The sequence below is a fragment of the Urocitellus parryii genome, chromosome 3 (assembly GCF_045843805.1).
Source record: "Urocitellus parryii isolate mUroPar1 chromosome 3, mUroPar1.hap1, whole genome shotgun sequence".
Taxonomy (NCBI): Eukaryota; Metazoa; Chordata; class Mammalia; order Rodentia; family Sciuridae; genus Urocitellus; species Urocitellus parryii.
Window position 1 is genome coordinate 135253781 of NC_135533.1, and position 27997 is coordinate 135281777.

Sequence of the window (27997 nt, forward strand, 5' to 3'; positions counted from 1 at the left end):
CGTAGCGCGGGCAGGAGGTGGGAGCAGCGGCGGGCGGAGCGCAGCAAGCTCAGCTCGCAGTGCGATCTCCAATGAGCTGCGTGGAACCTGCGCCCTGGACGACCTGAGCCAGCTGCGCGTCCCCCGCTACGGCCCACCTGGTGCCAGGTAAGGGCCCAGCGAGAGGACCCCCGACCTAAGACCCTACCAGGTTAGTGCGCCAGGCCGGACACTGTGTGGGGAGCGTATGGGTACCCTTGCCTCGGTGGGAATAGGCATCTCGGCAGAAGGTGGGAACCTCCTTGGGCCCCTGCCAGGATACCTGCGACCCGGGCACTGCAGATGCCAGCCCCCTCCCCCACCGCCCCCGTCCCTGCAGCATCCCTTCAGGGCCCGCAGGATGGATGTTGTATTTCTTTTAACCCCTGAGGCGACGCCATCTCCTGGAAAATGGTGTGAAGAGAGCATTTTGGTGGGATCTTGGGAGGCTGATGTTCCGTTAGGATGGGGCTGGAGTGACTTCTGAGGGTTCCCCACCTCCCACAGCAGGGCCTGACAGAGATCCTGAGCTCTCTGGCTATGATAGAAGCCTGGGGGTGGCCTGGGCCTGCCCACTTGGGCAGAGCTAGTCCCTTCAGTTTTCCCAGATGGCCCTTGGGCTGACACTGCTCCTCATGCACCCTCCTGGGCAGTTAGGCCTGTGGGTGCTCCTGCCCCGCCCTGGTTTCTGGGCCTCTGTGGAAATAGGCCTCCTCCCCCAGCCTGCTTTAACTGAGATAGCTTTAAGCTGGGTTGATGGACTACCCGCCTTCTGCCCCACCCCTGAAGATGGGATGGCCTCCAGGCCCCTGCTTCAGGTGGCCCAGGGCCAGGAGACAAGAGGAGGGCTATAGGAAGGGTTCCCCAGTTTGCTTGGCTTAGGCCACAAGTTACCTGCTGCAACTTTCCCAAGTCCCAGAGTGAGGACCAGGCCCAACATGGAACACAGTGGGCTCAGTGAGGGTGGGAGTCAGGATGGAACCACATGGGCCCAGCCCAGAACTGTCCCTGCCTCCAGAGATCCCACCACAACATCACTGCAACACCATCCACCACACAGGCCTCGGCCAGCCAGTGCATGCTGAGCAGCCACTGGGTCTTCCCAAGGCTAATCCACGTTAGGGTAAAAGGCTCATCAATTCGGGGTGCACAGGGGCCACTTGGGCCACACAAGTCAGGACCTTTTCCTGCAATCCCTTAGTAGCCTGGGTAGGGGACCCCCAAAAGGGTGAAGTGTCAGTTCTTGATTCTGCCATCAACCATTTCCCATAGGCCACTCAGCCTCCTCAAGCTGTCTGGTGGGCATGGTAACTGTGGGCCTCCAGGGTGGTGGTGAAGAGCTGGGAGGTGCCTAGCACCTAGTAACTCCTTGCAGATGGTAGCTGTTGTGGTTGTAGTAAGAGTTATTTATTATTTCCTGGTTGTTCCAGACTTTCTTCTGAAACTGACTGATGGAGAGGCCCAACCAGTGTCTCCTCTACTGGGAAGAAAGGTCTTTAATGAGGCCTCCAGTGGGGATAGGGTCCCTTGCTAAATGCCATTCCTTAGGATTTGGGGTCATAGCAAGTTGCTCCTGTCTGCCTGGGCCATGTGGTGCCTGCCCTGGCCTCTGGCCACCACCTTGTCCTTGTCTCTTAGGCCACACACATCACCTGAATACCCACAGTTTGCCCTCCAGAGCCATTTGTCCAGCTCAGCTGAGTCCTCAGAGTCGGGCAGATGGAGGGCAGGGACATGCAGCCTCATGATCTCCAGCCTCCCCACCCTGCAGCCTTAGCTTGTGGTCTTGTCCCCTTCCTTCTCCTGCTTAGTAGCTTTAAAAATAACAGAGTAACTTGTCCTCACTGAAGACTGTAACCTGATCTGAACTGAGTTAGATTCTGCTCAGCCTGGAGCTTGGAGTAGAAGGACTCAGCACTTGGGGGTAGGGAGCTTGGGTGCTATCATGCTCTGCTTAGCTTGCTGTGTGGCTCTGGATAAGTCTCACCTCTGCCCTCCCTGGGCTTCAGCTTCCTCAAATGCAAAGCATGATTCAGAGGGTCCATGTCATTGTTTGGAATTTTGTTTATTCCTGAGAAGATAAGTATTGGGGGCTCCCAGGTAGGCAGCTGGCCACCTGGGTTGTGGGACATCAGGAAGGAACTCCCCCAGTGACTAAGAGTCAGAGGTGGGGACCTGGCCAGGCTCCTGGGCTGCAATCCAGCCTTCATGTCCCTGGCTGATCTGTTACCTTTCCTGTTTCTGAGCCCCAACCCCTTTCTGGGGATGTGGATCTTGTGCCCACCAAGACGAGGCAGCGGCTGAGGTGACTGGCAGGACCTAGTGCAGCTGGCAGTGGTTTGGCCAGGAGAACAGGTTGGCACTGGGCCAGGAGCTTCCCTTCCTGGGCTCTGAGTGGAGCTCACCCACTCCCTCACTCCCCAAGGCCTCTGCATTGCAGCAGATGGAGCCTGCGCTGACAGCTCAGCAAGCTGGGGTAGAGCAAGGGCCCAGCCAGGGGCAGTTGCCCATCCCACCCCTTCTCCTTTTCCCTGACCCAACTTGGCCCTGGCTCTCCTTGGAGCAGCGGTAGCTGACTGAGCAAGCAGCATCTCTGAGATGGACTAGAATCTGCCTGGAGGTGTTGGGGTAACAGCAGGGCCAAGCTTTGAGGGCCATGATGTCTCATTCCTCTCTGCATCTCAGACCCCTTCTTAGCATCTTGAGGGAGCTTGCCTACCCACTGGAGAGGTTGTTTTGCAGGATTAGAGCTATGGAGTTGAGAACACAGATACTGGAGCTTTACATCCCAGCTCTGCCTAGCTGTGTGACCTGGAGCAGGTCACTTGACTTCTCTGCCTCAGACTTCTCAATTGTAAAATGAGGGAAATAACAGAACCTACTTCATAGGATACTTGTGAGCATTAATATGTATAAGTCACTTAGAACATTGCTTTGCACATTTCAACATCAATAAGTGTCAGATATTATTGTTGCCATTGTTATCCTCCTCATTATTTCCACCTTTGCTGCTTTGCCTGAGCCCTCACCGATGTGGACTCTTTTCCTTAAATAAGTGTACCCTGTTAGCATTTGTTATATTAAGAAGTATTTGTTGTAGCTCAGAGGAAATGCGCTTGCCTAGCATGTGTGAGGCACTGGGGTTCGATTCTCAGCACCACATATAAATAAATAAAATGGAGGTTCATGGACAACTATATATATATATGAAGAAGTCTTAGAGGCTAGGGGTTGTGGCTCAGTGGTAGAGAACTTGCCTACCATGTATGAGGCCCTGGTTTGATTCTCAGCACCACATATAAATAAATAAAATGGAGGTTCATGGACAACTATATATATATATGAAGAAGTCTTAGAGGCTAGGGGTTGTGGCTCAGTGGTAGAGAACTTGCCTACCATGTATGAGGCCCTGGTTTGATTCTCAGCACCACATATAAATAAATGCGTAAAATAAAGGTTCATCAACAACTAAAAAATAAAAGAAGTGTTGAGCAAGGTACAGTGGTACATCCCTATGAGCCCAACAACTTGAGATGCTGAGGCAGGAATATCTCAAGTTCAAGGCCTGCCTCAGCAACTTAGTAAGACCCTGTCTCAAATTAAAATAAATAAATAAAAATAAAAAGGGTCAGGGATGTAGTTCAGTGGTAGAGCACCCATGGGTTCAATCCCCAAGACTGGGGAATGTCTTAGCCTGATGATTAAGAGCCCAGATTCTGGGCCCAGACAGACCTAAGTCCACATCTCAGCTTTGCTATTCACCAGCTGTGTGATCATGGGCAAATGATTAACTTCTCAGGGCCTCAATTTCTCATCTGCTAGCTGGGGATGATGACATGCAAATCTCACAGAGTTGTAATGATTTTATAAGTGAACACACAGAAGCTCACAGCCCAGGGCTGGGCTGGTGAAGTGCTGTTACTTAACTGTGTGCTGTGGTTATTGGACACCTGCTGTGTGCTAGGCAGGCAGGGAGTCAGGTGCTGGGATCCTTCACATACCAGCTCAAGTTCTGGTTTAGGCCTGGTTGTCTGAGCGTATGGATCAGGTGACTTTGTTCCTCTGTGCCTCAGTTTCTCAAGCTGTAAGTGTGGGTTCAGTCACTCTACAGCACAGGTCCATCCCCTCTGCCTGGATTCAGCCAAAGGGAGAGGACCTCTCTCAGGCCATACTCCCTTCATGGTCACAATTCACAGCTGCCCCTCCTGTCACTCCCTTCAGCATCTCACTTAGTGCTGAAACTGGCCTTGAATTTAGGATCCTCTGACTCAGCCTCCTGAATAGATGGGATTAGGTATGCACCTGGCTTGGTTACTCTTCCTTTCTTCCTTTCTTCCTTTCTTTCTTTCTTAACATGGAATGCTTCCTGAATTTGTGAGTCATCCTCCAGAGCTTTGCCTGGTGTGCAGACAAGACAGTCAAGCCCCCCTTCCAGGAAGCACAGGTCAGGAGTTGGTGCTCAGGGACACGCCACAGCCCAGACCCAGCCTCACCCTAGACAAGCTCCACCTGCAGACTCGGGCCACCAGTCCTGCTTCCTGTGTCCGAGGCCCCCAGTGTGGGGATGTGCTTAGGTCAAAACAGACATCAAGACCCAGAAAACCAAAAGATCCTAGGGCTGCATGAAGAGGTTCTGGAAACTTCTAAGTAGATGCAGAGGCCCCTGGGCTGCAGTGAGACCAGCAAGACATACCCAACACTTCAAACTCTCTCTTCTCCTAAAGGTAGAGGTTTAGTTGAAGTAGGAGGAAAGCGAACAAGCATTTATCTTGTGCTCACTGAATATAGTTAATGATGATCAGCAACAGTTATTATGTGCCAGACACCATGCCCGGAACTCATTGAGGCTCATGCATTAAACTTCATGCTAACATTTTACAAATGAGAAAACTAGTTCCAGAGAAGTTAGTGGCATTAAAAATAGTGGCCTGGGCTGGGGTTGTGGCTCAGTGGTAGAGCACTTGCCTAGCATGCATGAAGCAATGAGTTCAATCCCTGGCACCACATAAAAATAAACAAATAAAATAAAGGTATTGTGTCAATCTACAACTAAAAAAATGAAAATTAAAAAAAAAATAGTGACCAAGCGCTTGCTTTAGCAGCACATATACTAAAATTGGAACAATATAGAAGATTAGCATGGCCCCTGCATGAGGATGATTCGCACATTCAGGAAGCATTCCATGTTTAAAAAAAAAGAAAGACTGGTGGTGCACACCGAATCCCATCTATTCAGGAGGCTGAGTCAGAGGATCCTAAGTTCAAGGCCAGTCTCCATATTTAGTGAGACCCTGTCTCAAAAAATAAAATGAAAAGGGCCGGGCATGTGGCTCAGTGGCATAGTACTTGCTTAGCATGTGCAAGCCCTTGGGTTCCGTCCCCAGCACTGCCAAAATGAAAAATGACCACAGTGCCCACTTGTAGAACTCTTTTCATCTCAACTTCATCCTTATGTTGGTGACAAAATCCTCCCACGCCTCACCTCTGAGCTCACAGGCCTCCTTGCCTTCCTCAAGTTCGTGAGACTCACTTCTGCCTCAGGGCTCGGCTCAGTGCTTTCCCGGAAGATCCACGCCTCTTTCTAGTCTTGCTCAACGTGAGATCTCCCCTGGCCCCCCAGAGGTAAAACTCCCCCATTTCCCTCTTGCCCCTCACTTCTTACCCCTCCTTTCCCCTCCTAGCCCTAATCTCAACATTCTATACCATTTACTTACTAATCTATCTCCCACATGACCCTGTCATCTCACAAGAGCAAGGATTTGTTGTTTTTGTTCGTTGTTAAATCCCCAACCCAAAGAACAGGCTTGGCCTATTGCAGGTGGGAATATTAATGTTCCTTGAGTGAATGGAAGCATCATAGCTCCCTGGGAAGTCAGCACTCTTGTTATTGCCACTTTACAAATAAGGAAACTGAGGCTCAGAGATGCCAAGTGACTTGCTCAAGGTCATATAGCCAGAAAGTACCAACTTGAACCCCTGCCTGATGCTTGCTGTTGCCCCATAGGTCAGTCTTGCCCTGTAGACCAGGATGGCCTTGCCCCCGTGATTGACGGCCTGCCCCTGGTGCCTGCCCCTTGGCACCTGCCTGCAGCCAACCAGCAGGATGCGGCTATGGAAGGCAGTGGTGGTGACGTTGGCCTTCATGAGCATGGACGTCGGTGTGACCACGGCCATTTATGCCTTCAGCCACCTTGACCGCAGCCTGCTGGAGGACATCCGTCACTTCAACATCTTTGACTCGGTGCTGGACCTCTGGGCAGCCTGCCTGTACCGCAGCTGCCTGCTGCTGGGGGCCACCATCGGGGTGGCCAAGAACAGTGCCCTGGGGCCACGGCGGCTGCGGGCCTCGTGGGTTGTCATCACCCTCGTGTGCCTCTTGGTGGGCATCTACGCTATGGTCAAGCTGCTGCTTTTCTCTGAAGTGCGCAGGCCCATTCGGGACCCGTGGTTCTGGGCCCTGTTTGTGTGGACGTACGTCTCGCTGGCCGCCTCCTTCCTGCTCTGGTGGCTGCTGTCCACCGTGACGCCAGACGCCGAGTCCCTGGAGTCAGGGGCGGCCACCGAGGCTGAGGGCTTCCACAGGGAGGCCCGACCTGCAGCCGAGCAGGCGTCAGGGGCCACGCTACAGAAGCTGCTGTCCTATACCAAGCCCGATGTGGCCTTCCTCGTGGCTGCCTCCTTCTTCCTCATCATGGCGGCTCTGGGTAAGTGAGGGCCTGGGGTGCAGCCCAGGTCACACGAGGGCTGAGGGCTCAGTGTTTGACCTACCCAGTCGAACTTCCAGGTGCTAAGAGAAGGAAACCAGAATTTCACTCCTACCTAATTCTACTCCTGACTATCCTGATCTTCCTGCCCAGGACTAACTCTGGGGGAATGTTCTAGAAAATTCCAGGGAGCAGGAAACAAGTTCTCACCTTTCTTTTCTTATTCCCAGTGTTTCCCTAGGCAGCAAGCACCTAAAAGCATGTCACCCCTGATCTCTGAGCTCCAGGCTCCGTTCCCTTAATGCACCCTGCATCTCTGCCCTTCAGCTGCATCTTGCAACTGCATCCTAGTCTCCTCGTTGTTGGGCTCTTGGGCTATTTGGGGGCTTTTCCTCTCAAAATGAATAACTTTGTTCATACACATCTTGTGAATGTGGCTCGATCTAAAGAATACATTCCGGAAAGTGGGATTGCTGGGCCAAAAGCATTTTTTGGTAATAAAACAAAATAGAATAGAAAACTTAAGGGTACCTTGCCTGAGATAAGATGAAGCATTGTTTTGCAAAATTTTATGTTAGTTACCTCTGCTTATGTGCCACTGTGCCTTGGTTTGAGGTCAACATGCTGCCTCTTGGGTCTAGCCCACTCCAGCACCATGGTGGGGAGGTAGAATGGCAGGTTCCAAATTCTGTGGTTCTGAGGTTCGTAAGGCCTGGGTTCAAACCTCAGCACTGCTCCCTGAATTGCTGTGTGACCTGTTTCAACCTCACTTCTCTCATCTATGGAATGAGGACTAGCAGCATTCTTATTTCAAGGCCTTGAAAAACTTGAATAAAAACAGATAGGACAAGGGCTAAGCACAGGGCTTGGCCATCATGATGAGCACACGGGAATATTGGCTGTTATGACTCTCAGCATTTCAATTCACCAGATCTGAGCCTGGGATAGAGACAAACCCAGAGTTAGCTGGGAGCAGCAGCTCGTGCCCATAGTCTTAGTGACTTGGCATTCTGAAGCAGGAAGATTGTAAGTTGGAGATCAGTCTGGGCAATTCAGCAAGACTCTCTCAATAAAAAAAGGGCCAGGGATGTAACCCAGCCTCTGGGTGCCTCTGGATTCAATCCCCAGCACCAGAAAGAAAAGCCCAGGACATTCTCCAAGAAGACAGGCCACACTTGGAACTGGCCCGATTCTGTAGCCCCTCCTCTTGCTGCATGCCCTCCACTGTCTCAGGCTCCTCATAGTGTGTGATGGGCCCCGGCCTCAGCCTTCTTGTCTGTCAAAGGGGCAGATAGTCCCATCACTCCTGTGGTGGTGAAGGCCATCGAGCTGATGGGGGACTGGGACATTCTGGGCACACCGAACACTCCCAGTAATATGTGTGACAAGTGTCAGGGGACCCCTTTCCACTCCACCAGCAGTTTCTCCTGGTCACACTCCAAGGCCTGGACATCCCTCCTTGAAAAGCCTTCTCAGATCTGTGACCGTGGCTCTTTGCACTTGATTGTATGCTGGTGACATAAGAATTACACACTTTCCTGCCTCCCGCCAGGCCTGACTCACTTGGGTTCCAGTGCCCAGCACAGGGACAAGCTCCCTGAGTCAGTGGGTAAGCGAATGACTATTCTACAGCAGGCAGATGTCACCCCTGTCTGCACCTCATCTCCCCACCCACTGGTACCCTGTGTCAGCTGGTGGTGCTCAGGGAATACAGCGTCCTACAAGACTGCCACGCAGATTCTGTCAGCCTGTGGGGTTGCACCAAGATCAAGGGCTCAGACTTGGGCTCAGGCCCCCCAAATTCAGAGAACTTCAGGAAAGTTCTGATCTCAGATTTCCACACTGAAACGGTGGCTTTTTTTTTTTTTTTTTTTGTACTGGGGAGTGAATCCAGGGGCACTTAACCATTGAGCCACATCCCCAGTCCTATTTTGTATTTTATTTAGAGACGGGTCTCACCGAGTTACTCACGGTCTCACTAAGTTTCTGAGGCTGGCTTTGAATTCAAGATCCTCCTACCTCAGTCTCAGAGGGTGGGCAAATAACAGGAGTGAGCCACCCTGGCCGACTGAAATTGGGGGGCCTCTGCTGGAATTAGGTGAGACTCTGGGAACTAGATGAGAGAAAGCACAGTGACTAGCAAGATTATCCAGCAAATGTAAGGAAATTGATCATTATTTTTCAATCGAGGGCATTGAGTCATGCCCAGCTTTTTCTGTATCCCCATAATCTAAAAATAGGAAAAAAGAATAAAACCAAAACCAACCCATCACCCATTGGGGAAAAAGGCTAGTTTGTGTTGAGTATTTCCTATTAAATTGGGATTCCTTTTTTTAATGGGTATTCTAACATTGTTTTGAATTTTTTTAATTGTTTTTCTTACGTTATTGGGGATCAAACTCAGGGCCTCACGCATGTTAGACAAGCACTTTACCACTAGGCTCTATCCCACCCATAAACTGGGATTCTTAAATGTGGATTCTTGGCAGTCCAGGTACATAAATGTGGGTAAGTACTTAACCACTCTGAACTCCAGTTTCCTCTTCTGTGGAAAGAATACATTTCCATGGGAAAAATAACAATACCAGCCCTGTGGGATCATGGGGTGACATCTGGGACTTGAAGATGGTAAGGGAGCAGATATCTGGGAAAAGAATGTCCCACCTGGGCACGGTAGTGCATGCCTATAATCCCAGTGTCTTGGAAGGCTAAGATAGGAGGATTGTGAATTCAAAGCCAGCCTCAGCAAAAGCAGGGCACTAAGCAACTCAGTGAGACCTTGTCTCTAATAAAATCCAAAATAGGGCTGGGGATGTGGCTCAGGAGTACAGGGGTCAAGTACCCTTGAGTTCAATCCCCGAGACCAAAAAAAAAGTGCTCCAGGCAGAGGGATTAGCTGTGTCCAAGTCCTGGTGGAAGGGTGGCTGCTGGCCCAAGAAATAGCCGGGGCAGAGTGGAGCAGGGTAAGCAAGAGAGAGAAAGTCAGGTCGCTCACCAGGGACCCTGTGGTATAGGTTTGTTGTGAGTCACTGCAAGAACTTTGGCTTTGGTGGTGATGCACACCTATAATTCCAGTGGCTTGGGAGGCTGAGGCAGGAGAATCGAAAGTTTGAGGCCAGCCTCAGCAACTTAGGCCCTAAATAACTTACTGAGACTCTGTCTCAAAAAAATAAAAAGGGCTGGGAATGAAGCTCAGTGGTAAAGCATCCCTGGATTCAGTCCCTAGTATTAAATTTAAAAACTGGGTGGGGCAGGGGATTTTGGCTTTTACCCTGGCTGAGTTGGGAGCCAGTGGATGGGAACCATCTGAGTCACGTTAGCAGGATGCCACTGTCTACAGAGGAGGACAGGCCCATGGGGGAGGGTGAGGAGCAGCTGTTGAGCTGGTGCAGGCAAGATTGGCAACTTGGAGCAAGGTGGAGGCGGTGAGAGCAGTGAGGGCGATGGAACTCTGAAAATATCCCAAAATCAGAGCTGCAGGATTTGGAGTTTCACGTGATTCTCGTGCAGATTCCACAGAGGAAAAGGTAGTTTGCATAATGCCTCACACAGCACTTGGGACCCAGGAAAGTCATCGTTATCATCGATGCTTGTGGTTGGAGCTCACCGATGCCTTTTCTGTGGGTAAACTTGAGTCAGAACTGCAACTCTGAGCACTGAGCAGCTGCGGTTGGAGACCCCATCTGGCTGAAGACTATGGGGTCTGAAGCCCATTAGGCCTCCACCTTGTAGTTCCTGCCAAATCCAGCAGAGGGCACTAGAACCACAGGAACTTGGCAGCCAGCTTAAGCAGAGTGGGCCAGGGCTGAGGATCCACACCTGCCCAGACTTCATTCACTGACCTTTATTGATCACCTACTGCATGCCCAGCCTCAACCCTAACTCTGCCTGTGGAAAGAGTTACAGTAAAAACAGGTCTTGGGACAAGCAGGGACCCAGCCCAGAGAGGCCATCCACATTCTGTGTCCACCTTTTCCGTGAGAGTGGACATCCCAGGTTACTGGGGGGCAGGTGTCTTAGCAGTTCATTTGTGCTACTGTAACAAAATAACATAGACTGGTAATTTATGAACAATAGGAATGCCTTCCTCACCACTCAGAGAAGTCTGCGATCAAGGCTCCAGCAGGCTTTACATCTGGTGAGGAGACATCTCTGTGTCTCCCAGATGGAGTCACATTGCTGCTTCTCCAAAGGAGGGACACTGTCCTCTCATGGAAGAAGGCAGAAGGGCCCTAATCCCATCCATGAGGACTTCAAGGCCCCAGCCCGTAATGCTGTCATATTAGTGATTAAATTCAACTTTGAATTTTGGGGGACACATTCAGAACCTAGCAGGAGGGGACAACGGAAGACGCCCTGAATTGGAGGCTAATTTGAGTCAAGTCTCAGTCTTTCCCCTTACTTCCTGTGTGATCTTGAACGAATGACTCAGCCTCTCTGAGGCTCCAGGATTGTCGTGAAGCCACAGGATGACAAGAGGGTGAGAAGTCACCTGGCAAGGTGTGAAGTGCCCACCACGAGGGGTGGGGCAGCAACGATCAGCACTGCATGGAGCCAGAACACCAGCCCCTTCCTGGGTCTTCCCAGGAGAAGAGCATAACCCGAGTTGGCTTCCACCAGCCACTGCCTGCTGGGTGCCTCCTCAGCTGAGAAATGGGTGATGCCAGGGCCTGCCGTGAAGGGAAGGGACCATCACCACATGTGCCCTTGGCCACCACCCTCCATGCCTGGTGCCCATTGCTAACATCAACCCAGTCTGTGCGGTCAGAGCCAGTGTCTCCCATGTCCCTGTTCTCTGTGAGGCGGGGTGGGGGGGCAGTGAGCAGCCCGGGGCCCCACGTGGGAAGCAGAGTTACCCAGAGGAGAGCTCCTGGGAGCGGGCAGAGCAGGCAGGTGTGGGCTCCTGCTGCAGACGGACACCCTGAGCCCGCCCTGCCTCCCCCAGGCGAGACCTTCCTGCCCTACTACACAGGCCGCGCCATCGACAGCATCGTCATCCAGAAGAGCATGGACCAGTTCAGCACTGCTGTCATTGTCGTCTGTCTGCTGGCCATTGGCAGGTAGCCACTCGGCCTGCCCTGCCCTGCACGCCCCAGGCCTGTATCCCTGGACGGGGTTGTGGGGGTGCCAGGGCCAGTTCTCAAGGAAAGTGTGGGCTGGAAATGCCTCTGGGACCTGTCTGACAGCCCGTGACCAGCTCCCAAACTGGCTTAGAAACCTTGTCCCTGTGATCAGACCACATCCTAGTGCTGCACCCTCTTGTCTTGGTCCTCAGGGTGCCCCTTTCCCTCCCTGGCTGCTTTCTGAGCAGGAACCTAGGCCTAAGAGAAGGTCTAGCTTCAGTGTGCTGTTCTGGAAGGGAGGGTCAGCTGGCAGAGCTAGGCCCCTTGCCTGCCCTTGCCCTCATGGGGAGCTCCCGCAGGGAAAGAGGGACACCCCCACAGTGCCAGCCCTGGACAGTGGCCTGAGGCTGGGTGCTCCTGCTGTCCTGCCAGCAGCGGAGGGGCGGCCGGGTGGTGGTTGTCGTAGTCGGAAGGACGCGGTACTATAACATCTCTTATCTGCAATTAGCTCATTTGCCGCAGGTATTCGGGGCGGCATTTTCACCCTCATATTTGCCAGACTGAACATTCGCCTCCGGAACTGTCTTTTCCGCTCGCTGGTGTCTCAGGAGACGAGCTTCTTTGATGAGAATCGCACAGGTTGGTCCTGTTGGTGACGTGGGCCAGGGTGGGCTTACCTGGGTACGTGGTGGGCTCAGGCCCACTGCTCCCATGTCAAGTTCAGGGTGGAAGCACCCAGAGGTAGGCTGGCACTGCTGGCCTGGCCTGAGCCCTGGAGAGCTGGTCCACCCACCGAGGTTTTGATGTGAGCTGTAGCCACCATAGGACCCTGGCCAGGCCACTCCAGGTCCCTGCTAGAGCCAAGGCCTCACTTTGCACAGCCCTGTGGAAACCACAAGGGCCAGGACTACCCAGCCTGTGACCTGTGGGGGGTGAGCGGGTGGGACACAGACAAGAGCAGCAATGGAAATCCGGTGTCCAGCCAAGACCCCAAGCTCTGAGACAGACCAGCCTGCTCCAAACCCTGGCTCCTCCACTAACCTCTCAGAGCCTGTTTTCTCCTCTGAGAAATGGGAAAAATAACTGTAAGTGCCAAGCCTGGTGCAGGGCACACACCTGTTAATCAGGAGGCTGAGGCCAGCCTCAATAACTTAACAGACCCAGGCATGGAAGCACACACCTGTAATCATAGTGACCCAGGAGGCCAAGGCAGGAAGATCGTGAGTTTGAAGCCAGCCTCAGTAACTCAGTGAGACCCTGTCTCAAAATAAAGAATAAAAAGTACTGGGGATGTGGCTCAGTGGAGAAGTGCCCTAGGTTCAGCCCCCAATGCTGGGAGGTGCTGCCAGGCTTTGGGCCCAGTGTCCCACATGAGGTAAGAGGCACTGCTCTCGCCCCCTCCCCAGCACTGACTGTTGCCCTCCATGGGGAAGAGGACTGCTGCCCCTTTCCAGTTTGCCTCCCCTATACGATGGGGTGGCATGGGGCTTACTCACCATGCTGGCCACTAGGTCTGGGCTCCCAGGAGCCCTCAAGGAGTGCCCTCCCCATCCCACCCAGAAGACAGGGACTCCCCAGTGTCTGCGTCAGGAGCCCCTTAGTGTCCCCTGCGCCCACCACAGTGGCCCTTGTTGCTGCAGCGGGAGCTGAGCTGCCTGTGTTCCAGGGGACCTCATCTCCCGCCTCACCTCGGACACCACCATGGTCAGCGACCTGGTCTCCCAGAACATCAACATCTTCCTGAGGAACACAGTCAAGGTCACGGGCGTGGTGGTCTTCATGTTCAGCCTCTCGTGGCAGCTCTCCCTGGTCACCTTTATGGGCTTCCCCATCATCATGATGGTGTCCAACATCTATGGCAAGTACTACAAGGTAGGCCCTGCCTGGCCCCACTGTCTGAGCCCTGGTGACGGCCAGCTGGAGGCTGGGTTATGTTCATTTATCCACTTGCTCGTCAGGTAGACAGTCATTGAGCGCCTACAATGTGCAGGCCTGGGAGGCATCAGTGGAACAGGCAGGCCCTGCCCTCCTGGAGCTCCCGTTCTAGTGGAAGAGATGGACCATAAGTGATGATCACAGCAAGTCTCCCAGGGCCGTGGGAGATGGCAAGTGCCGAGGAGAAAAAGGAAGGGAAGAGATAGAGACTGAGCGCGGGTAGTGGCAGTTACAGCCTTGCTGGGAGGGATCAGAAGGAGGTAGACGTCTATCGCCAGCGGGCACAGCCAGTTCAAAGGCCCTGAGGAGGGGATGGGCCTGGTGTCTGAGGAGCTGCAAGGTGGCCAGCAAGGCTGCAGTGATGGGGGAGGGGCAGGTACAGGTGATAAGGGAGGAGGTGACAGGCAGAAGGCACAAGTCTTGCAAGGACTCTGAGCCACCAGCTCACTCTTCCTATGGGTTGTGAGGGGGCTCGGGCCCCTCCAGCTGCCCCCTGCCCCTGCCTTTGCTGGGAAGCAGGCCTGTGAGTCCTAAGGGATAAGGCTGGGTCCAGACAGGCAGGCCTGTGAGCATGACAGCTGCAGAAGCCCCTTCCCCAGTGGTCCCAGCCCATGGGAGGGCTGCTGAGCAGAGGCTTTGGTACATGATGGACTAGGTCTTGCTGGAGAGATCACTGTCCCCAGCTCCATGGGAACCTTTGGAACTCGTGATCTAAGGCCAGGATAGTGAAGGAAGCCATCTCCTTCCCAGTCCCAAATGATTCCAGTTCCCATGACCCTCTCTAGCCACAGGGGAAGGGTCTCTTCCCCACAGTCCTGAGTCACAAGCCCACCAGTTTCCTCATTGAGTAGAGAAGGCAAAGAGTTGGAGTCTGGGCTTCTGCTCCCAACCCCCACTTCCTGCTGGACAGGGCCACTGTCCCAGTGTCCCCTGGGATGTGGGCAGGCCCCTGGAGTCCCCATTCTGTGCCTTGGGCCCTGCCGTCACGTATAGGTGGGCAGAGCCTCAGGGAAGTTCTACGTAGCTTGTCTACCTCACATCAGATTGTGTTAAATATGGCCAGCGAGTCATCCCCACAGACCACACACAGCTCCGCAGCCAGACACAGCTGCACGGTGAGGCTCCCTGGGGCACCCCAGCACCCTGTGTGCCTCCTGTGGCCTGGGCATGGAACACAGGTCCTGGGGCATGCTGCTACACAATCCCATCTGGGCCTTGCAGGCAGCTCTTCAGGCTGGTTTGAGGCTCTGAGTGTGTTAACTAGAGCGATGAGCACGGCTCCGCCCAGGGTCTCCTCCAGAGCCCTTCACCTGGGACCACTCCTCAAACATCTACCTTTGATCATAGGTACACAGCAGGGGCAGGTTTCATAAGTGTGTCCTCTACTGCTGTCCAGAACTTGGCTGGGAGTTCTGGAATCTCTGTGCCAACCCTCAGACTCTCACTAATTTATGCTGATGATGTCAACAGTACCCCCTTCAAAGCTGGCATTTCTCGAATGGCATACAACCTGAGCAACTGTCCAGGGTCTCTCTGCTCTTATGCCAGCACAGGATCACGATTGAGGTTCCTTTTCTGAAAGAATTCCCAGCCCACAGTCATGAGTGGCTTCCTTTGAGAACTGAAGATGACTTAAAGATTGCCCCTCACCCCCCAGGAGCTGGGCCAGCAATCTGAGGGCCCTGTGGGAGCCTGTTCTCAACTGGGAGGAGACAGGGTGGGAGTGGAACTAGACCTTCTCCTTTCATCTGGGGACTTCCTGCAGCACCATGGAAAGGGAGAAAGGTCCAGAGAGGCCTGGGGCTCCGGCACACAGTGAGGCTGTCTGTTTGGGGGGTCTCCTCCTTGTCCTCCTCCTGCCCACAGAGACTTTCCAAGGAGGTCCAGAGTGCCCTGGCCAGAGCCAGCAACACAGCTGAGGAGACCATCAGCGCCATGAAGACTGTGCGCAGCTTTGCCAACGAGGAAGAGGAGGCAGAGGTGTACTTGCGGAAGCTGCAGCAGGTGTACAAGCTGAACCGGAAGGAGGCAGCTGCCTACATGTACTACGTCTGGGGCAGTGGGGTACGTGCCCCTGGCCAGCAGGCCTGATGTGGAGAATGGGATGCAAACTGGGGAATCCCTCCATCCAGGACCTTGGCCCAGATCCCCACATGCTGGTGTCAAACTAGCACAGAGATCTTTCCAGAACAGAATGCAGCCTTCTGGTGCATGTCCTCTGGGCGCCTCTGCTGTCTGGGGCATGGGTGGCAGGAAGGGTAGGACCTTCTTCATTCACCTGGGGCCACCTAGGCCACCTTCTGGCAGGTCTCATGCCTCAGCCTCACACTCCCCAGGTGAGTCCCGGGCCCTCCCGGAGAACGAAGCCCCATTGAGAGGTGGCTGGTGGGGGCAGAGGGGAGAAGGAGCTGAGGCCTGCTGAGCAGCCAAACCTCTTGCACTCTTTCCCCACCAGGGGTACATTTTGTAGCATCCATAAAGGTACCTGTGGTCCAGACTTGACCTCATCCTGAGCTGGGGGTGAGACAGACTGTGGCCCTGGGCTGTTTATGGGTTGTTCTAAGTACCAGTCCATTCATCTCCCAGACCACCCCCCATGAGCAGCAGGGGGCAAGGGTACCCCAGACACAGCCCCTCCTTCTCCTTCATGGAGCCTAGCTGGGAGGAAACAGACCTCATTGTCCCACTCTGTCCAGCTGGCTGTGTAGCTTTAGCGACCTCTCTGAGCCGCGCTTTTCCCAATGAGGAGGACTAATAGCTCTCCTTGGCCAGCTGAGGAGCTTAGGGTGGTGTGTGTATGCCAGGACCTTACAAAGGAAGCCTTGTTCTCAGGCCAAGCCCACAGCCTACCCCTGCTGGAGGCCTTTGTGGGGAACCTCTCCAGGGCAGGGGGAGGGGAGGGCCTGAGGGACAGGCCACAGTGGGGCAGACCTCCTTGCCAATGGCTGGAGTTGGAGTTTGTGGCTGTGTGTGCAGAGACCTCAAGGGCTGCTCTCATCTCCCTGTGTCCCCACCTCCCTGGGATTTAGGGAATTGAGAGACAGGGGTGGGGTCTGAGCCAAGGCCCAAGTGACCCAAACCCTCTCCCTTCACCCCAGCTCACGCTGCTGGTGGTCCAGGTCAGTATTCTCTACTATGGAGGCCACCTCGTCATCTCGGGACAGATGACCAGCGGCAACCTCATCGCCTTCATCATCTATGAGTTCGTCCTGGGGGACTGTATGGAGGTGAGGGCCTGGGTGGGAGGGTATAGGGAGAGCGGCTAAGGTGGGGGGCCGAGGGTGTGGTGGTGTCTGCTTTAAGATAGGTCATCATAACCATAAAGGTCCTGCAAACAGGTGACTCCGTGGATCCAGCCAAATGGCAGTGACAGTTGACATCAGGAAATGCTCATAAGAGCTTCCTGAGAGGTTCTGAAAAGGAAACTGAGACTCAGAGAAGTCAAGTGACTCGCCCACACGTTGGGTGGGGAGCTGTGTTCAGAGCTGGCCAGGTGGCACCTCGGCTCAGCCCCTGCGAAGAGCGGCCCCAAGCACAGGCAGCCAGGGGTGTTGCAGACTGGGCTTGCATTTAGGTCCCCACCTAGCAGACCTGTGACTGGGTGGACCACACCCGTTTGTCTGGGAGGTGCCCAAAAACTGGGGAATGGGTGTGGGAGGTGAGCTGGAAAAGGGAAGGAGGTCCACAGAGCTGTGTGCGCAGCGGGCTCCGTCCTCCCGCGACCCCTAGGGCCAGCCCACGCAGCAGCCCCAAGCACCCACCGCCCTGGTGGAGCGGGGCGGAGCCCTGAGCGTCTGGCCCAGGCCACCGGTCAGTGCCAAGCTCAGCCTGCAGGGGCGCTGCCGGTTCTCCGTGCGCCTCCTCCCCAGAGAAAAAGCCCCCGCACCCACACCAGATGGGGGGACCACTGCAGCCACCCCTGTGCTGCTGATGGACTTGGCAATCATTCTGCCTCCGGGAATCCGTGCTTCAGAAATACTCACGCCAGTGGGCAAAAGCCTGTCAAGGATGTCTGGGGCAGCGTTGTTCATTTGCATGAGTGACAAGCAACCCAAATGCCCCCGCATCAGCCAAAGGACAAATATGATACATCTCTGTGCCAGAGATGGTATGTACTTTGAAATCCCAGAGATTCAGGAGGCTAAGGAGGAGGATCCCAAATTCAAAGCCAGCCTGGGCGACCCAATGAGACTCCATCTCAAAAGAAAAAGGACTGGAGATGTGGCTCAATGGTAGAGTACTCCTGGGTTGAGTCTCAACACAGGAAAAAAAAAAAAATTAAAAAGGAAGGAAGGAAGAAAGAAATGCTTGGCAGCCCTCCAGGAATGAGGCAGACTTTTCTGAACTAAGACACACTATCCAGCACAAAGAGAAAATCCCTGACCGAGCCGGGTAGTCTGATATCCTTTTTATTTTATTTTAATATTTTTTTAGTTGTAGATGGACACAATACTTTGTTTATTTATATGTGGTGCTGAGGATCTGACCCAGGGCCTCACACATGTAAGGCAAGCGCTCTGCCACTGAGCCAGAGCCCCAGTCCCTCATTTGTGCATTCTTAAAATCTCAAAATGAATTGGCTATGATGTGCATGTATTTGTGAACACACAGAGAAAGGGCTGAAAAGATACAATACATTGATAACTATGGCCATCTCTGGGATAAAGGAGCGTGAAAAAGAAGCCACCCAGTTCTCATGTCTTAGTAGTAATACTGTTAGTATTAATGACAGTTTTAGTTGTGTCATATTGAGCATCACAGGCCAGGCCCTATCTCCACAGCAACATGCCCTGGTGTTGCTCTTACCCCCTTTCCTCCAGTGAGGACACTCAGTTATGGCATCTAAGCTCAGGAACCAGGTGTGCCCAGATTCTAATCCTGCCTCTGCAACTGCTTGGCTATGGGACCTGGGGCAAATACTTGATCCTCTGTGCCTATGAGAGAACCTACTTCATAGCATATAGAAAGCACTAATAAAATGGGCCATTATTACAATTAACCTTTACATTGGATATATTTTTACCCAAGGAGAGTCTACTTATGACAGGTATACATCAAGACCCATTTTTTATTTAGTATTTATTTTTTAGTTGTAGTGGTCACAATACCTTTATTTGTTTTATGTGGTGCTGAGGATCAACCCAGGGCCTCACGCTTGCTAAGCGAGAGCGATACCACTGAGCCACAATGCCAGCCCCTCAAGAACCATTTTAAAAATTGAAATTAAAATATGTGGTGGCAGCTGACCAGCCAAGGTGGGATCACTGCCTTGGCACATTCTTACAGGTTCATTTCTCTGCATTTCTGTCTCCTCTTCTTCTCCTGGGTGGGGGTGAGAATTGGTAGCAATGACCTTGAGGCACACATGCTCCTGGCCACCTTGTCTTTTGTTATTGTCAGTGTCCACTGTGTTAGCAGGTGTCCTGGCAGCAGCCCCTGTGTCTCCCCAGAGCTGCAGCTCTGTCCTTGCTCCCTGCACACCCTCGTATCTCTGGTACCACAGAGGGTCCCAGGAGCGGATATTGGGGACATGAACATGTCTCTTCCCTGCAGTCTGTGGGCTCTGTCTACAGTGGCCTGATGCAGGGCGTGGGGGCAGCTGAGAAGGTGTTCGAGTTCATTGACAGGAAGCCGACCATGGTGCACGATGGTGACTTGGCCCCCGACCACCTGGAGGGCCGCGTGGACTTTGAGAATGTGACCTTCACCTACCGCACACGGCCCCACACCCAGGTCCTGCAGGTGAGAGGCAGAGGGGAGACTGCCTGCTTCACCCTACCCTCTTCAGGAGTCTGAGCTCCAGCTGGGCAAGGCGTGTCCTTAACAGATGGACTCCAGATAATAAGCTCTGGGAAGGAATGAAATCAGGGTGTGGTGGGGGGGAGCAGCGTGAGATTGGTGAAATAGTCAAAGAGGCTTCTCAGAGGAGGTGGCATTTTGAGCTGGACCTGACCAAGGAGCCACACCCAGCCAGGTGGCTTGCTGCAGTGAAATATTCCAGGCAGAGAACACAGCAAATATGAAAGTGCTGCCAAATCAAGCGTTTTAGAAAGGAGAACACCCAGGGCTCAGCAGTGCCCAGCCGCAGCGGAAGAGCGGGGGCGGCTGGGAAGGGCTCCCACCTGTGTCTGAGACAGTGTCCAGCCCCAGATCCTGGGCCTGTGGCCCCACGCTGTGCCTGTGTTCCTTGCAGAATGTCTCCTTCAGCCTGACCCCAGGCAAGGTGACCGCCCTGGTGGGGCCTTCTGGCAGCGGGAAGAGCTCCTGTGTCAACATCCTGGAGAACTTCTACCCCCTGCAGGGGGGCCGAGTGCTACTGGATGGCAAGCCCATCAGTGCCTATGACCACAAGTACCTGCACCGTGTGGTGAGTGTGGCCAGGCCCTAATGACCCTTGCTGCCCTCGCTGCCCTCCGGCCTTCCTCTGACCTTGGCTAATCTCTCACGCAAGCTGTAACACAGAGGCAGAGAAGGTGCAGTTCACAGAACTGTCACCAATGCACCATCACGAAGTCATGACATAGAAGGTTCTGGCACTCCAGAAGCCCCATGTACCCTTTCTTTTCCCCTCAAGAGTATGTCCCACCTGACTTTTATGATCACCATTTTCTGACTTTTCCTTAGTTTTACCATCTGTGTGTACCCAGAGATGATCTGATCTGAACTTCATCTAGACAGAGTTCTGTGTGTGGCTCTCTCTGTATCCAGGGTTCTGCGTCTGCAGATTCAACCAACTGTGGATGGGAGATATATTTTTTAAATTATCTGCACTGAACATGTACAGACTTTTCTCTTGTCCTTGTTTCATAAACAATACAGCGTAACAACCATTTCCATAGCCCTTACACAGCGTTAGGTATTGCAAGTCATCTAAGGTGATTGGACATCTACAGGAGGATGTGGGTATGTTATATACAAATAGAGCCATTATTAGGGACTTGAGCATCTGTGGAATTTGTTACCTGAGGGGATCCTGGAACCCATCCCTGAGGATGAAGAAGGATGAGCCTTTCCTTGGCATTGCCTGTCTTTCGGCTCAGCAGCATTTAGCCGTCCAGGCTGAGGTTGGAGTTGGGGTCCATCCATCTTCATTGCCGGATGATAATCTGTTCTGCTAACATGTCACAACCTATTTATGCCTTGTGCTCTTGATGGGTCTTTGGGTGGTTTTCTGTTTTTTACCATTACCAAGGATACTGTTGAGGGATGTGGACAACTTTGTTCCTGTCTCTTGGTGCATGGTGGCTGGGTTCTCCTGAAGAATGACCTCAGAGCAGAAGAGCCTGGTTGGAGTAGATGCTGATCCCCAGCCTCAACAAATTCTGCCAGGACAGTTTCCCAGGGTGCTTGTAATCCATTCAACCTTCCGCTAGCAGCAGCTGAGAATTCCAGCTGTTCCACATTTAGGTCATCTCCAGGACTCCAAGGAAACTGCTCTTGACCACGCAGTCCTTGGTAACCTCAGAAGGAGCCTCAACACCCAGCCTTGTGCTGAGCAGGGAGGCCTGAATGGGTTCAGATCTTATGCCCTGTAAGGAACACCAACTATTAGGGGGTGACATCACCAACGTGCACTAAGTCATTTGAGAACCTGAGGGCTATCACAGAAATTCCAGAACTACTGGCCAAGCTCTAGATGGTGGCAGAGGCCATGGACTGGGAACTCTCCCCGCATCAAACATATTAACCAGAGACAGATGGCTGGCAGATGGCCCAGCATGCGGCCCTCCAGATTGCTGACCACTAGCCTCTGGAAGAGGCCTCCGGGCAGAGCGGTGCAGACTGCAGCAGTGAGCACTCTCGGGTTCTCAGGCACTTCATGTCATAAGTCCTGTATTTTGCTAGAAGTTGCATGTATAGGGGCAGCTTTGGGGGGTCTTCTGCCACTTCTCAGCAACTACAGATATGAAGCCCTTTTTCATGTATTTATTGCCATTGGTTTTCATCTTCTGTGAATACCTTCTTCGTAATTTAAATTCAAAAATTTAATTCCCATAAACAAAACAGTAAAATGCCACAATATAACTGTAGCCCCACAGTTTTAGTGAATTTTGTAACTAAGCCAGGAGAGTTCCCCTCCACCTTCCCTGTCTAGGAAGTAACCTGCACTGGTATTTTGTAGTCGCTTACCAATTTGTTTCCATAAATATATTTCCATATATTTTATGGAAATATACCAACATATGGAGGCATATGTACATTATACATGTACATAGCGTTTTTTAACTACACACACACACACACACACACACACACACACACACTGCAATTTGGCTATGTGGATGTACTGTAATTATTTAACCAATCCCCAGCTTATGGACAGCTAGGTTATTTCCATTCATGCATTCATTCTCTTTACAGTATTGAGATGATATTTTTCATACTATTATTTTTGTAGGCCAGATTGCTAACTGGCATCACAGGACAATGACTCCTTTGAACTGTTTCCTCAGAAGGGAGGGGACAACTGCCAGGGAGGCCTTTGTGGCCTGGAGGCCTGCTGAGGCCTCTTGCTTCCTGATGGGCAGCTGCATTCACAGAGCTTCATTCTACACTTTCTCCCACACTCTGGTTTTCCCCAGGACAGAGACAGTCAGTGAACTTCCTCTTGGTGGTCATGGAACTTGCCTTAGCCCAGAGCAGCGTGCTTAGCTAGCCCCCTTTGTGAGGGGGAGGCTGAGGGCTTGTGCACCAGCAGAACGAGAGAGAGAATGGGGGGAGGGCAAGAAGGCAAGGGGCAAGGAGAGGCAGCTGAGCACAGCCTGATTAGGTTTCAAACCTGAGACCCTGGGCGTCAGCCAGGCCCTGGCTGGATAGGCTGCTGGTGACAGCTGGATGGACACATTCCTGGCTTCTCTGACAACCCCCTTGCTCCTGCACAGATCTCCTTGGTGAGCCAGGAACCCGTGCTCTTTGCCCGTTCCATCACAGACAACATCTCCTACGGCTTACCCACGGTGCCCTTTGAGATGGTAGTGGAGGCCGCACAGAAGGCCAATGCCCACGGCTTCATCATGGAGCTCCAGGATGGCTACAGCACAGGTACGGAGCCCAGCATCACCTCCACTGTGCCTGTGGGTCTGTCCTCAGGGTGCAGTCTTCTTGGTTAAGGACTGCCCTCTGCCACCTACTGTTTACCTTTTCAACTTCCTTTCATTGAGATGAAATTCACATAACAGAATCTTCTTTTTTTTTTTTTTGGTACTAGGGACTGAACCCAGGAGTGCTGTACTACTGAGCTACATCCCCACCCCTTTTTATTATTCTGAGACAGAGTAATAACAATTCAGAGCTACTCTCAGCAATTTCCAACTAGGTGATACCCTGTTATTAAGTACAGCACCGTAGTTATTGTACAGTGGCTTCCTCCTAACTACAATGTGTAACCTTTGGTCAATATTCCCTCAGCACCTCCTATAGATTTTAAAATGTGATTCTTGAATAGGGAGTATCCTTGGGTTCAAAGTAAAAACACATATGAGGAGGTGTATAAGGAAAAGCTGTGTCCCTGTTCCTGCCCCTGCCCCTCCTGCCCCCAGCAGGACTTTTCATTGGTTTCTTATATGTCCTGTAAATATAAATGTGAGTTTTTATTCCCCTGCCCTTTTACAGAAAAAAAATAATGGCCTTTCTATTGTGCACCCAGCTCTGTTGACTTAGCTCCACGCTGGTGAGCCACCTCGCCGATGGAGGGGCTGCTTCCTCCTCCTCTTCTTCCTCTTTTCTTTACTATGTGCACAGCAATGCACAGGCCTTTATGATAGTTGGTAACTGACTCTCCTCCTGCTGATGGACATTTCATTTGATGAGCTGCTTTGATTTACTTGTTGCAAGAGCGGTGTTGTGAGTCACACACGCCACATGCCTCCGGCTGTGCAGGAGATGATGGTGGGTAGGGAAATTTCCCGAGGCAGGCTGCTGCCCCAGGTCGTGCACCTATGATGAAGACACTTAGCCTTTGCACAGTGCAGATAACATACTCAGGTTGTGTTGCAGCCTGGTGTTGTGAGCACAGGGTGGGACTACCTGTGCTTGCTCTGGGAGGGCGGGACACGGTTGCAGCCTCACCAGCACACTGTGTGATCACACATGGGATTTGTGCCAGGTGAATGGGCAGAGCTGGGATCCATTTGCATGTAGCAGCCTCTTACAGATAGGGTGGGAGTGCCGGTTCATGACCTTTCCACTGGTTGGCAGTTCTAGCCAGCGGCCCTTTAAAACTGCCCAGGCAGGCCTCTGGCTCTTCCCAGGGGCTGCCCAGCCGCCTCCTGCTAACTCACTTGCCCCTGTGCCTCCACCATGCAGAGACGGGGGAGAAGGGTGCCCAGCTGTCAGGTGGCCAGAAGCAGCGGGTGGCTATGGCCCGGGCCTTGGTGCGGAACCCTCCCGTCCTCATCTTGGATGAAGCCACCAGTGCTCTGGATGCCGAGAGCGAGTACCTGGTGAGTAGCAGGATGGCAGGGGACACTGAAGCAGTCGCAGCTCCAGGTGGCCAGGGTCTCCCCTCCACAAGTCACAGGGAAGGGCCTAGATATGCCACAGGGGCTACCCAGGCCATTGGCTCCCTGGACTGATGAATTTACAGAGGGTAGAGAACCAGAGAAGAGGTGGCCCAGGCCCGGTCACCCTGAGTTATGTGATAAGGAACAAAAACACATCGTGACCAGACCCAGCTCAGAATCCCCACCCTCTAGCTTAGTTTCTTAGTGGTTTTGCACAGGTGACCTACCAGCAAGCAACACCCTAAACCCCACAACCTGCAATTGGTAACATGACCTTGAACTTGTTACTTTTTCTCTCTTGGTCCCATTTTCATTGGTAAAATAATTTTAATTGGTCCAGTAATGTGCTTGTAGATGGCTAGCTAGCAATCTAGCCCTGGATTGATCCCTGCATTCCAGAGATGATTACTGACCCCCTCTTAGCACCAAGCACTATTCTAAGCGCCAGGGTTACAGTGGCCTGCTGACCAAACAAGACCTCTGTCCCCACGCAACAAGTCCACAGTCCCCATGGTGTTTCCATTCTTGTAGGGAAAACAGATAATAAACAAGGATGTGGGCAGGTGTTTCACCTGTGGCCTATGCTACAAAGAAAATGAAACGTCATGAGACACAGGTTGGGAGGGGCCCCTATCATCAAAGACAAACACAGCTGGTCAGAGTGGAGGCCCAGTGGAGGCCCTGAAGCCAGATTTTATTCATTAACTACTTGCAGTTCAGAGGACTGAGCTCTGTTCTCATTTGCGCAGAGGTGCCCAGGCTGTTTTAGAGGGAGAATGAGGGAGGGGAGGGGGAGTGAGCAGGGGTCCTAGTGGAAAACGGTGCAGGTTGCCTGGTGTGGATGCAATAAGGCCACCTGTGACTAGTGGCAATGACTGAATTAGGATCCTGCCTCCCACAGAGGTTGGAAGATAAGGGCCCTATCCTTCCTGATGATGACAGCCCAGGCAATGCCTTTTGAGTCCCGAGTTGCAGGAGACACAGGCACCTCTCAAAAGAATAGAGAAGGGGTCATGTTCTAAGCCCTGTCTAGGAAATGCTCCAGGAAAAGGCAGTCTGGGGCCTGTGGCAGGTGTTGATTTGAACAGTAAGTCCCCCTGGCCACATTGAGCTTTCTCCAGCAGATGCTTTGATAAGGGGGCCTGGGTCATCTTGGGATACCGCTTCATGTTGCTAGAAGCCATACTAGAGTTTGGCACAGAGGTTTGGAGGAGCTTATATGCTGAGAGCTCTGTGGTTCTCGCCAGGGTTTAGCCAGCTAAACCAGGTGTGATAGCATATGCCTGTGATCCTAGTGATTGGGAAGGCTGAGACAAAAGGATTGCAAGTTCAAGGTCAGCCTCAGCAACTCAGCAAGACCCTGTTCAAAATAAAACATGAAAGGGCTGGAGATGTAGCTCAGTGGTAAAGAACCCCTGAGTTGAACCCCCAGTAACAAAAAGAAGAAAGAAAAGGAGTCATCTATGGGGAGTTCTGGGAGGGCACCCCTGCAGGCTAGGCCAGCAGGTACAGGGGCCTGGAGCGGGGGACAAACCTAGCACATTCAAAGCAGAGCAAAAATTGTGGCTGCAGCCAGGGTCGAACAGAGAGAGGCAGGGGCACAGTCACAGGGAGGTGGGTTCCCCCAGCCTTGCGAGGAGTTTGAACTTTTCATGAAAATTAACCAACTTGACATATTTCAGTTGTTAAGTTTAAAGAAAATGGAGCAGAAAGCAGAGAGTTCCCACACACCCCCCTCTTTCCCTTCCTGCCCCCATTCCTGACCTCCTGCAGCAGTGACCCATTGTTCCAGCTGGTGAAGCTGCATGGGTGCTTTATCACCTAAACCTGTGACAGGGCTCACTCTTGATGATGTATTTTTGACAAGTGTAGAATGTCATGTACCCACCATCACAGTGTCACAGGGAAGGTCTCGCTACTAGAGAAATCCCCTAGTGGGGTTGGATGTATCCTAGAAGGGGACAAAAAGCTTTTGGAGGGTTTACAACAGGCATTTAACTGACTCAAAGTTTTTTTGTTTGGGGTTTTTGTACTGGAGATTGCATCCAGGAGCGCTTAATTACTGAGCCACATCCCTGGCCCTGTTTATTCTGGGACAAGTTCTTGCTAAATTGCTCAGGGCCTTGCTAAGTTGCTGGGGCTGGCATTGAACTTGTGATCCTCTGCCTCAGCCTCCCAAGCCACCACCATACCTGGCTCTGACTCCAGCATTTTAAGGCTGCATGGGGAACATTTAGAGGCCAGAGAGAAAAGCTGGAGTCCTGTAGGTGAGAAGGAGTAGTGAGAGACAAACAAGAGGGGGAAGCCACAGGCTTTGCCCATGGAGTGCGTTTGGTGACAAGGCACAGTGTGGAACACAAGGCTCTGCCTGGCCTCATTGGCCTGAGCGTCAGGGCTGATGGCCACTCACCAAGCCCCCTCCTTGTGTGGGACCTTGAGCTCTGTCTCTCCTAAACAAAATCCAGCTATCAGATTCTGCTCCAGCTCTTGTTTTTCAAAGAGAAGCTGAGTTTCAGTGCCAGAGAGTAAGGGGTGGCCTGGAGCCTGGTGGTGGGTGGCCCAGGCAGTCAGGTGGAGCAGCCCCATGAGCCAGCTCCCATTCTCCCCCCAGATCCAGCAGGCCATCCACGGCAACCTGCAAAAGCACACGGTGCTCATCATCGCGCACCGCCTGAGCACCGTGGAGAAGGCACACCTCATCGTGGTGCTGGACAAGGGCCGCGTGGTGCAGCAGGGCACGCACCAGCAGCTGCTGGCCCAGGGCGGCCTCTACGCCAAGCTGGTGCAGCGCCAGATGCTGGGGCTCGAGCCCGCCTCGGACTACACAGCCGGTCACAAGGAGCCACTGGGCAATGGCACTCACAAGGCCTGACCTCGGCCCCTGCCTCTCCCAGTGGGGCAGAGGCTCTGGCACCTGCCTTGCAGACATGCCTGTGGGGCCACAGCAGCTCCCAGCTGCCCTCCGAGTCCAGGTCCGTGGCACTGGGGGGTAACCTGCCACGTCCCACCTTTCACCGCTTCCTGCTCTTGCCCTGGTTCCACCCTGCTCCCCAGGGCACTTCCAGCCTGTGCTGCCATGAGCACCCCTCTGCTCTCCCCGCCTGGTCTCCCCTGCTGCTCCCCCACGCTCCTAGCAAAGGTGCAGCTGCCTTTTTAAACCATGACCTTACTAGGTTTTTTTACTGCTTGATTTGATGCACTACAGTCAACTCCTAGATTTCAAAAACATTTTTCTAATTGGGAGTAATGATGGGAATATTCACTAAGGTGATTCTAATCTTCTGAGCCAGGAGTGAAGAGCCCTTCCTAATAGTCTGGGAGATGCCAGAAAAGAACTAGGCTCACCCTTGCCCCTCCAGAAAAGGGGCTTTCCTGTCCCAGAGGGGAGCATAGGGGTGGAGTGGAACTGTCGCTCCCTCTTCCCAGCTCGGTGAGTCAGGCCTAGGGTGGGCAGGAAAGTGGGAGGCATCTAGCTGCCCATCGGCCCCCTGCCAATCAAAGCCAGTCTCACTGTGAACCACTGCAAACCTCAATGGGGGAGTGAGGGGCTGGCCAGGCCTGGCAGGGCCTCTGGGGTGCACCCAGCCCACACCCAGCGCTTTAGCCCCCTTGGCCCTGCCTCCTTCTTCCCCTGGCTGGCAGCCATCTGGACGCCCACCCTGACACTCGGCTGTTTGGAGGCCCTTGGTTGTTTGCAAGATGCTTTCTCTTTTGTTTGGTGGATGGGACTGTTGCAAAGCCCAGGGGCCGGCTTTGTCCAAGGTTGTGAGATAGT

The 27997-nt window shown here is 52.9% G+C and overlaps 1 protein-coding gene and 1 pseudogene across 1 annotated transcript; both read left to right on the plus strand.

Moving 5' to 3' along the window:
• On the plus strand, nt 1-27995 carry Abcb9 (ATP binding cassette subfamily B member 9). The gene is made up of 12 exons (XM_026402971.2): nt 1-190; nt 6023-6722; nt 11668-11782; nt 12294-12424; nt 13452-13657; nt 15587-15784; nt 16819-16947; nt 19274-19462; nt 19914-20087; nt 22603-22762; nt 24026-24162; nt 26834-27995. The coding sequence occupies exons 2-12, from the start codon at nt 6122-6124 to the stop codon at nt 27092-27094; spliced, it is 2301 nt and encodes a 766-aa protein (XP_026258756.1). The 5' UTR covers nt 1-190; nt 6023-6121; the 3' UTR covers nt 27095-27995.
• On the plus strand, nt 5109-5209 carry LOC113192793 (U6 spliceosomal RNA; annotated as a pseudogene).
• Nucleotides 27996-27997: the final 2 nt, after the last annotated feature.

Bases quoted from the DNA above. Each gene is read 5' to 3' on its own strand.
- Abcb9 (XM_026402971.2), top strand. From the start codon at position 6,122: ATGCGGCTATGGAAGGCAGTGGTGGTGACGTTGGCCTTCATGAGCATG. The intron at 6,723-11,667 runs GTAAGTGAGGGC...TGCCTCCCCCAG, and splicing joins CCTCATCATGGCGGCTCTGG to GCGAGACCTTCCTGCCCTAC. The intron at 16,948-19,273 runs GTGAGGGCCTGG...TCTTCCCTGCAG, and splicing joins TCCTGGGGGACTGTATGGAG to TCTGTGGGCTCTGTCTACAG.